General features: G+C 48.5%; 4 protein-coding genes across 4 annotated transcripts in view; 3 read left to right on the forward strand and 1 right to left on the reverse strand.

The window, feature by feature from the left end:
- Window positions 1–125: 125 nt before the first annotated feature.
- On the reverse strand, window positions 126–1935 carry SPPG_06255 (transcription factor ssl1). The gene is made up of 7 exons (XM_016754468.1): window positions 1647–1935; window positions 1351–1580; window positions 1188–1293; window positions 902–1080; window positions 693–846; window positions 451–633; window positions 126–391 (listed from the first exon to the last, which is right to left on the reverse strand). The coding sequence occupies exons 1-7, from the start codon at window positions 1865–1867 to the stop codon at window positions 166–168; spliced, it is 1299 nt and encodes a 432-aa protein (XP_016606610.1). The 5' UTR covers window positions 1868–1935; the 3' UTR covers window positions 126–165.
- Window positions 1936–2024: 89 nt separating this feature from the next.
- SPPG_06256 (CAMKK/ELM protein kinase) lies at window positions 2025–6159 on the forward strand. The gene is made up of 11 exons (XM_016754469.1): window positions 2025–2109; window positions 2174–2691; window positions 2761–2948; window positions 3017–3495; window positions 3566–3791; window positions 3875–3997; window positions 4065–4887; window positions 4949–5054; window positions 5123–5257; window positions 5320–5416; window positions 5487–6159. Exons 2-11 carry the CDS (start codon window positions 2252–2254, stop codon window positions 6080–6082), a joined length of 3213 nt encoding a protein of 1070 aa, XP_016606611.1. The 5' UTR covers window positions 2025–2109; window positions 2174–2251; the 3' UTR covers window positions 6083–6159.
- A 79-nt stretch (window positions 6160–6238) lies between these two features.
- Window positions 6239–7203, forward strand: SPPG_06257 (60S ribosomal protein L23; the record flags this gene model as incomplete). The annotated part of the gene is made up of 5 exons (XM_016754470.1): window positions 6239–6316; window positions 6480–6491; window positions 6565–6765; window positions 6929–7000; window positions 7079–7203. Exons 1-5 carry the CDS (start codon window positions 6304–6306, stop codon window positions 7201–7203), a joined length of 423 nt encoding a protein of 140 aa, XP_016606612.1. The 5' UTR covers window positions 6239–6303.
- Window positions 7204–7668: 465 nt separating this feature from the next.
- Window positions 7669–9518, forward strand: part of SPPG_06258 (uncharacterized protein) — a gene marked incomplete at its 5' end in the record, with an annotated part of 15210 nt that continues 13360 nt past the window's right edge. The window contains 4 exons of the mRNA XM_016754471.1: window positions 7669–7921; window positions 7993–8295; window positions 8360–9415; window positions 9482–9498. Coding sequence (XP_016606613.1) covers window positions 7669–7921; window positions 7993–8295; window positions 8360–9415; window positions 9482–9498 — 1629 coding nt within the window. The remainder of the gene's footprint in view (window positions 7922–7992; window positions 8296–8359; window positions 9416–9481; window positions 9499–9518) is intronic.

Raw genomic sequence — 9518 nt, forward strand, 5'->3', positions numbered from 1 at the left:
CGCAGAAAGGAAATGGGGGAATCGCAATCAAGCGTCCAATTTGCTGGTCTACTTCTGTATTTTGTGCATTGTTGTCGTCGATGCTGACGAGACATGTCTGCTGTGCCACAACCGCGTTCTGAGAGTATGGACCATCCAACCACTGGCTTTTTCATTGTGAAGTCACTATCTGTTTACACATCCAGGACAATTGTGGAGTACATCATGCACATACGCATCGCACTCCAGACAGAATTGCTCTTTACACTTGGGGCATTCGAATCTTCCACTTCCTATACCTATAGCCGTTCCTCCTCCGGTGTTGCCTGCTGTAGACAACCTTCGATGAGACATGGATTGCGGGGGCCCGTGAAAGGGCACTAGACACGAGAAGCAATGCTTAGGCATCGTGCTATAGAGAGGCATTGTCAGTGGAAGTCAAAAATATGCTAATGCCTGGGGACGACCCACCTAAGTACTCCGGCCCAACCTATTTCTTTGTAGTTCTCGACTGGAAACAAGTGGTGATACGACCTCGCCAGTAATGGACTTGAGACCAGCGTCAAGGAGCAGACAGGGCAGTCGGTAGGGATTTCACAGACCGTTGATGAACAGCGCGGACAGACGTAACCTTTCCGTATCAATTTATGATGACTGGGGCCGACCGTAAGAGCTAGCGCTTACTGTAAGATTGCGATGACCTTTTGACATACCATGCACATAATGTTGGTTCCTCATACGTTCTAGTGGTTGGAAACCCCATTTGTATAAGGCTTGCCGTACGCTGCGCGGTTGCGACGGGTGGTGGAATGTTCTCAAAAAGAATATCCTTATAGTGCATCTCGTTCAATACCACGTTGTAGGTTCCTGAACGTTTAAATTTAGTGCCAGGCAGCCACAAAGTGAAATTCATGAAGACGACCTTTGGTTTCGCGACATATTGTTCTGCACACTTGCACCTCCGCCGACAGTCCAACCATTGACACGCGAATGCATTCCCTCTTCAATGACTCGAGAGTGTCCAAGATATTATCGGGATCACAGGTCGTTAAAGAAGCATACAGTACTAGGATTTCCCGAGAACCGTGAGAAGGAACATGGCTGGATAGAAAGAGAACCCCTGATGAGAAGAAGGTAGTATTTGCGTCTCTTTAGGCGGAGAATCTTCTAAGAGAAAATTGCCAATACGCACAGGGAATGATACGTACGCCAACGACGTTCGCGCTAGTTCTAATGCGTTTTGAAGTGAGGGCTCTCCTTTAGGTTCACGATTAGATCTTTTTTGGAGAGCTGAGGTGTGGTCCGTGGGGTTTCCTGGATCGCAGGTTAATCAAGTGGTCACACACTATCATCATATGGAAGCCCTATTACCCGTCAATTCTGTGAGCTGTTCTGCTAAACCATCCCGAGTAATGATGATGCCCAACTGACTCAACGGATTCTGGTCAAAATATTCTCCAATAAACTCTTCAGCTAATCGCATGGTGCATTCAATCCGCGAAGGCTTGAGGTCGAGTTCCGCCATAGCGCGCGACAGGTCTATTACTAAATACAGGTGCCGAATAATTCCTCGTTGAACTGTCGCCGTGTCACGATGTAGTCTGGGAACGGAGAGATCAAATGTGAGTTGTACTTCCGGCGTGATTTGGTCTCTCCAATTGCTTCACCTTCGGCGTTTGAGCTGCTGCTGAATGGAAGCCACAACCCCCTGAAGAGATCCCTGCTCATCTTCTTGCAAAATATCCCAACTTCGCTTATACTCTTCTTCCCAAGAGTATCCCTGCCCGGATGCTCCCATTAAGTCGTGCCCTTCGTCATCGTCAATGTCTATAGCACCGATGCCCTTTGCGGAAGACTTTCGTTTCGGAGGTTTCAAAGTATGGGACATTGTTATGCAGGATGCATACGAAAGATAACCCACAAAAAGTCTAGTGCAACTTCACCACGTCGAGCAGGACGTCAACAACAAGGTGCGCACGTGATCAAGCTTGGGTCCAGCCACGACCATCTTCTGGTGCCCACTCTTTTACCATTCGACTATAGCGCATTAATTTATTTGACCATCTTACCCACTTGGATACCACTTAGGGTGACATATTTTCTCCGCATACGGTTAGGACGACTGGTGAAGTAGGTGCCCGTGCTGAACGTTTTCGCTCCAACTCCTCGCGTCGACGTTGACCGTCGAGAACAGTTCACCGACAGGTGAAGACTTGACCTGCAAAACCAAGTCTCAACTTATGGAAGTCTCGTTTAGTCGGCTATCACCTGAATGAGCCCTCAAAATCACACGGCACATCCAGGGAAGGCCAGTCCTCGCCGCACCTTCAGCGAGTCACCGTCCACCGACAAACCCAAAAAATCACTTGGAGAAAATAATGTGCGTACCGCACGTTCAGCCTCACTTGGTAAACTTTGGGGTCGCAAAAGAGGGCAACAGTCTTCAGACCGTATTCTTGCGTCCAGTGTACCAAAAGACGCGTGGATGAAGAAAGACACTCCCGGAGATGCAAGTTATGCCAACCCGGTGTTGACCAGCGGCCGAGATTCTCCTGACATTGATGAAGAAGGAGAAGATGTCTTTTCTTTTGAAGGGTCGCAATCTACACACGGACTGAGCCTTTCTGGACGAAAATCAGCGAGATTGGTAAAGCAGACATCCTTTTCCTCTCAAGTCTCGTCGGCGTCAGATTCTTCGCAGAATGCCGGCAGGTGGGACATTCATATCTGTGTGCTTAGATCCTGTGCACCAATATTTATATGTTGTCACTATGCTTACAGCGATGGCAGCACACCCTCATGGGGCTCCTTAAGTTTGGGAGTAAGATCGCATTCAACTAAAGCGAGTAGTGATCTGATTGGGGTTTCGGACCAAAAAAACGACATCTTGGGTTCATTGCCAGCCAAGCATGGAGGTTTGCGGCTGGCGTTGTCAAAATTACGGAACTCCAAAAGCAGGGCATCAACTGGTAAAAATACTTATTCAATTAATATTACTGTTATAACTCTCTCATCTTCATCATGTGCTTATTGAAAGGCGAACTCTCGAGCCCTGCTGCAGAGCAAATACTCACACCTCTCGACACCAAATCATCTCCGTCGCTGGGACCAAGTCCTTCGCACTCCAGCCCTATCAGCAACTCAAGTATTGACCTTCCCGCTCACTCCAGCCGTGGCCTGAGTAGTATCCGCTTGAAACCGTTTAACTCACCATCGCAAAGCCGCTCGTCCGCTGAATTTTGTTCCTCCCCTGCTCGCTCGCCCTCCAAGCACAGCCTGATTTCCCGATCCCCATCATCCGTCTCTAAATCCAACTCCTTCACGATGGGGCCATCCAGTAGACGACCTTCATCTGCGGCGGGCGAACCAGTAAAAGAGACTCATGTAATGGTTAGGGACTACGACCCGCAGACTGGGAACAAGATTATAAATAAGTACATGATCGTCAAAGAGCTTGGAAGGGGTTGCCACGGAAAAGTAAAACTCTGTGTTGATATGGAGACTGGCGAGGAATGGGTAAGTGTAATCCATTACCTCATGCGATTGCAGCAATCGATGCTGATCTGGTATTTCGGTTTCTGGGCAGGCTTTGAAGATTGTCCAAAAGAAGGCACGGCCACGCTTTCAAAGTCGATTACTTTCGAATCGCCTTGCGGCCGCTGATATTGAGCAGAACGGAAAAGTCCCACCGAGTAACCCGGAGCTTGAAAAAATAAAGCGCGAGATCGCAATTCTCAAAAAGTGCAATCACCCACATGTTGTCGCTCTGAAGGAGGTCATAGATGATCCTGCATCGGAGAAAATCTACTTGGGTATGTTAGAAATTTTTGGGATTTGTTAGTGCGGTTACTGGTTCCTCATTGTGCGGGCTTGTCCTTCTACCGCAAGGATGCAGTATTAGAGTATCTTGCTGGCGGTGATATACGATGGCATGATAATTCAGATCCACCAAGGCCAATCTTGACCATCGACGATGGCCGACGCATATTTAGAGATGTTATATGCGGTATTGAATACTGTGCGTACAGGCTCTTTATTTCATTTCAGTTCCCTTCGCCTGCTTTGTTAGCTAAGTGACTATTTAGTGCACTATCAAGGAATTGTCCACCGAGATATCAAACCAGCGAACCTCCTTTGGACAGGCGACGGGAGGGTTAAAATATCCGATTTTGGAGTCAGTGTCGTGGTCAGGCCAAAGTTCTCACACGACGACCACGAGGCGAGCGAAGAACAGGAACGGAGTAACGAGCTGGAACTGGCGAAAACAGCGGGCACTCCTGCTTTCTTTGCCCCAGAGATGTGCGGAATGACTGATGAAGATTTCGGGTCAAATTCAAGTCTATTCGCCGTGCCGGGCCGACCATTCAACGCGTTTGGTACCAATCCCAGTGATAGCCAATCTAGTGGCACTGCACCAGCAGAAAGTGCAGGACCTGGGACACCCATGAAGGGCCTGTCCAATCAATCATCATTTGCTCTCTCCGATACTGGAGCACTCGCTAGCGGCAATAGGACTTCTGGAACCCCCATGCCGATGTCACGGCAAACGTCCTCCGGGGACGTTACGGATCAAGTCCAAGCTGAGCTGGGCCAGCCTCAGCAGGCTAGTCGCATCCCAGTGCTAAACAAGCAGCCTTCATCTAAAATGGGTATTTCAGCTGGTACTGAACCTGTGCGGGAAGGCGAAGATGATCAATCGGAATTGGTGCAATCCGCTGTCGATGTCCCTTTATCACCTTCCTCACCCCCAACGCCGAACCCCCCTCCTCCACCCCTCCAGCACCTTCGCATTGGAAAAGCGATCGACATCTGGGCAATGGGAGTTACTTTATACTGCTTCATATTTGGACAGGTTCCCTTCATGGCGGAGACAGAGTTTGAATTGTTTAATGTGATCAGTAAGAAGACGTAAGTCTGTAGTATTTTGGTGTCTGGTTATGAACGGCAGTAACCGGTATTTGCCACGAAGCCTAGAGTTTCCGAGTCACATACGCATTACGGACGATCTACGGGATTTGTTCACCAAGCTATTAGATAAGGATCCATCAACTAGAATAACATTAGAAGAGACCAAGGTGCGCGCATGCAGGAACTGGACCTGGTGCAGAGATGTAGGACAACAATTCAATTTGCGTTTATTTAGCTTCATCCTTGGACCACAGCCGACTTAACACCTGAAGAACGTGAAGCATGGCTGCAACAGACGGATCCGACTTTACAGTATGGTGCTCCCGTCCAGGTGACGGACGAAGATGTCCGTGGGGCTGTGACCATCATGGTGCGCATTGTTTTATGTTACTCGTGTGGTAAGTATGATGGAGCTAATTACATTTCGCACAGAGCCGAATACGCGATCGGATAAGAAAGCTGTCATCTTCTTTCCACAATCTCACCGCAGGGCTGCGAAGAAGGACGAAGAGCATGCCCAGCGTTCCATGTAAGTAACCTCCTCGGGAACCCGTTTGCGATCCAGATATCGTCGTCGTAATGTTCGCAAACTTTCGTAGCGGAAGCGATCGAAGCACTCGTGAAAAAAGGAAAGGACCAATGTGCCGTCAATGGTGCTGCCCAGCAGGATAGCACCAGGCCCTCCACGACGGGTAATCGGTCGAAACCCTTGCGAGGGCGACGCCGGTCTCCCTTGAGCGGTGGCGAGTCATCTTCGGACTACCTGGATGTACATGGTAAACATGTTCCATCACTTTTCTCCCCGGACATTGATATGGAAAATGGGGCGGTCGAACACGAGCCACAGCAACAAGAGTGGTTCCGGTGGGGTGTTGGAGGACGCGGTTCACAAGCATCGGGACACGAATTTCCTCCAGAGGGGAGTGCGTTCGTGCCATATGGTCTGAGATCGCCTGGTGCATCGTCAGACGATATGTACATGACATCAAACGAGGCGAGTGAAGACGAGGAAGATGAGGGCGTGAAAGCAGAACGAGAGAGATTGAGGCAATTTGCTCTGACTTACGGACAGGATGAAGCAGACGATGAGGACGAAGGGGACGAGGAAAATGGAGGAGGATTGGAAATGAAAGAGAGCGGGCTAGCTCGGGGTACAGAAGTGCTAGTGATTGATGACAGGGAGGCAGGTGGTTAACCTCTTAAAAATCACTAGTAATTCGCCTTTTGTTTATTTGGTGTAAGCTAGTAATACACTGGATGAGTGCTTCATGACTGTGCCATTGATTGAGCTTAGTAAACACACGTGACCATACTGGAGAACGAAGGTTGCAGGAACGATGCAGCTGCAATCCGTCCTTTTGCCACCCACATTATTGCCATACCTAACTCGCTAGGTGCGCAAGAAATCCCTAAACCATGTCGAAGAGAGGTCAGTAATGATGGAGGAGAGATGAACGACTGAATGCTTTCGGGCTGGCGCTGATTGCAGAGACGGATGGATGGATGGATGGAAGGACGGAGGTTATCATACAAGGCCATGAGCTAATTTCCCTTCTCTTCGATTTCAAATTCTCTGCGGATTCACAACACAGGACGTTCTGGAGGTGGGTTTTGATTGAAGGAAATGAGTGGTTGACGACAGTCGTCAAGCTAGTTATAACATCAACATTCTTGCAGCTTCGGGCAACAAATTCCGGATGACCCTTGGTCTCCCGGTCGGTGCAGTCATGAACTGTGCTGACAACTCTGGAGCGAAAAACCTTTACATCATCTCCGTCAAGGGTATCAAGGGACGTTTGAACCGTTTGCCTGCCGCTGGTGTCGGCGACATGGTCCTCGCCACCGTGAAGAAGGGAAAGCCGGATCTGAGAAAGAAGGGTGGGTTTTCTGGCTGTGTTGTTGTAGGGGGGGGGGTGGAGCTATGCCATTTACTCCCTCGGAAAGGGGGTATCAGGGCATGGAACAGATAGTGGGCGACAGGAAGCAGATTCATTTGAGTTTCGAAATGGCGAACTGATTTGTCCGACCGTCATTATTTTAGTTATGCCCGCCGTTGTCATCCGTCAGAGGAAGCCTTGGCGCCGTAGGGATGGCATCTACCTCTACTTTGAGGGTAGGTTTCTATTGTTGCCACATATTTTTGGATCCGATCTACGATTGATTGTTGGTTTTTTTTTTTTTTTTTACACAGACAATGCAGGTGTTATCGTCAACCCCAAAGGTGAAATGAAGGGTTCGGCAATTACTGGTCCCGTCGGTAAAGAGTGCGCAGATTTGTGGCCCAAGATCGCCTCCAGCTCGGGTACCGTCGTATAAAGGGTTGGGGTGTAATTTTCTTACGTCCATTTCTGAACCCATGTACAAAGTTGAGGATTGGATAATAGCATCCTTATTCATATCATTAATGTGCAATTGTCCATTTTGTAATAATGGCGGGAATGGGTAGTGAAGTGGATTTTCAAGCGCTTTGCAGCCTCTTGTTCCTATGCGCAGCATGATCACATAAGCGGATGGTCCAAGTTTAGTGAGTCACCCTGCACCATTCCATAAAGCTTGCCGTTTCCCCAAATTCCATCACGAGATCACTCTGATCGTGGGTACATACTTGCACTGGGAGGGAGCAGAAGAACGTAGCGACGTTGCAAACGGTACCCAATATCAGAACTGCGCGTCGTATTTGACTTGCGACTGTGAAAAGTGGATAAAAAGGGCGGGTAGGTGGATACACACCGTTCCTTTCCTGTTGGGCAAAGCCTTATATAACCCATCTCAGGGAACGCCATGGATGAGGTTAAGGAAGAGTCTGTCGCGTCTGCAAGCGATGGACTCGTTAGTGGGACAGTTGAACCGACAGCCTTGCTGCACCATGTCGAGCGACTGCTTCCACTTGTACTAGAATGGGACCCGTCTGATAGAGATGGTTTACTTAACTCTGCGGAAGCCATCGAGAAAGCCGGCCGATTTTGTACCGACCCCCAGGTGCAGGTCTTGTACATTGTGAAGGAACAAGCCGAACCGCCTGAGAAACAAGAAGGTAGCGCTTGTCGTAGTGTGGTGGTGATCATCGCATTGCTAGGGTTAACTGAATTTTTAACGTACCTACAGGGGACACACCGCATCAAACATTCAGGATAACCGTTCGATTGGATCTTGTATACTCTCCTAGACAAGTGGCTTCCCTCGCCGTCATCAAAAGATTTTCTACCGTCGAAATCGCTCGACCCTTGCAACAGCAGCTGCAACTTATCAATCTACCTGGCCCGGGTGAGGGTGGCAACCCTTACGAAGCTCTTCACTCTTATATCCACAATGCTGTCTCCCCTTTCTTTGATGCCTTTGCTGCGGCAAAGGGGGTTAGCGCGTCTAGTATTGATCGGCATGGGAGAGAAGATAAGGACAATAAAACCGGTATGATTGCTTCCTCATTAAATGATCTTCCAACATCTGATTGATGATGCATTCTTCTAATTAGGCATTCCAATGGCGAAAAAGAAAATCGCAGAGCTGGAGCTGTCCTTGTTACAGTTGCAGCAAAATGTTGAAATTCCTGACGTTATACTTAATTTCAACCCTGTAGTGCAGCGAGCTGCCGAAATCTGCCACGAACAAGGGAGGCGGGTGAATGTCGACGTCGTTGGCGATGTTATAAACGATTCTGCCGTTTTAAATAAACTCCAAGCCGATGTGAATGGTTGGATTAAAGAGATCCAGAAGGTTACGAAGCTTTCTAGGGACCCGGCGTCGGGTAATGCTAGTCAAGAAATCAATTTCTGGCTGAATATGGAGAGGGCTTTGGGATCCATAGAAGAACAGCTGAAGAGCGATCAGGTGCAGCTGACATTGGACATACTGAAGCACGCAAAGCGATTTCATGCGACCGTCAGTTTTTATGCGGATACTGGCATGAAGGACGCTGTGGAGAAGGTTCAAAAGTATAACATTCTTATGAAGGACTTCCCCTTGAATGAGCTGCTCTCGGCGACCGACATCCGGAAGATTCAGGAATCGTTGATACTCATCTTCAACCACTTGACGAAAAAGCTGAAGTTGTCGCCGTACCCTATTCGACGCGCACTACCTCTTGTCGAAGCCATCTCGCGCGATCTGAATGAACAGCTGCTCCGAGTCTTAGGTACACGTCGCATGATGTATATGGCATACGACGACTTTGAAAAAGCCTCTGGTGGATGTGAGGACGTATTTCGGACATGGGACGATCAGGTGAAGGAGTTCACAAATGTCGCCCGGGATGTTACAAGGAAGCGATCAGAAAAATTTCTTCCCATTAAGATCAATCCTGTCCATGCGAAGCTGCAGGAGCGTATCACATTTTTGCGTACCTTCCGGAGACAGCATGAACAACTTCATGATACAATATTGAAAGTCATGCGGACTGAGAAAACTGGAACGACTGGAATTAATGGAATGGAGACCAAGGGAGTTAGTTTGTCTGACGTCAATGCTTTAGACGACATCAAGGTGGCGTATGAAAGCGTGAAGAATGTTGATGTGTTAGACGTCACACCAGGTACGCACCGACTCTGTGATTGAATGATCAATCCAAAGTTCATGGAATTGTTAATATTTTCGATAGAGGGCACCGAAATATGGGTTGCGGCGGAAAACTCCTA

This window comes from Spizellomyces punctatus (assembly GCF_000182565.1).
Source record: "Spizellomyces punctatus DAOM BR117 chromosome Unknown supercont1.11, whole genome shotgun sequence".
In the NCBI taxonomy this organism is placed as follows: Eukaryota; Fungi; Chytridiomycota; class Chytridiomycetes; order Spizellomycetales; family Spizellomycetaceae; genus Spizellomyces; species Spizellomyces punctatus.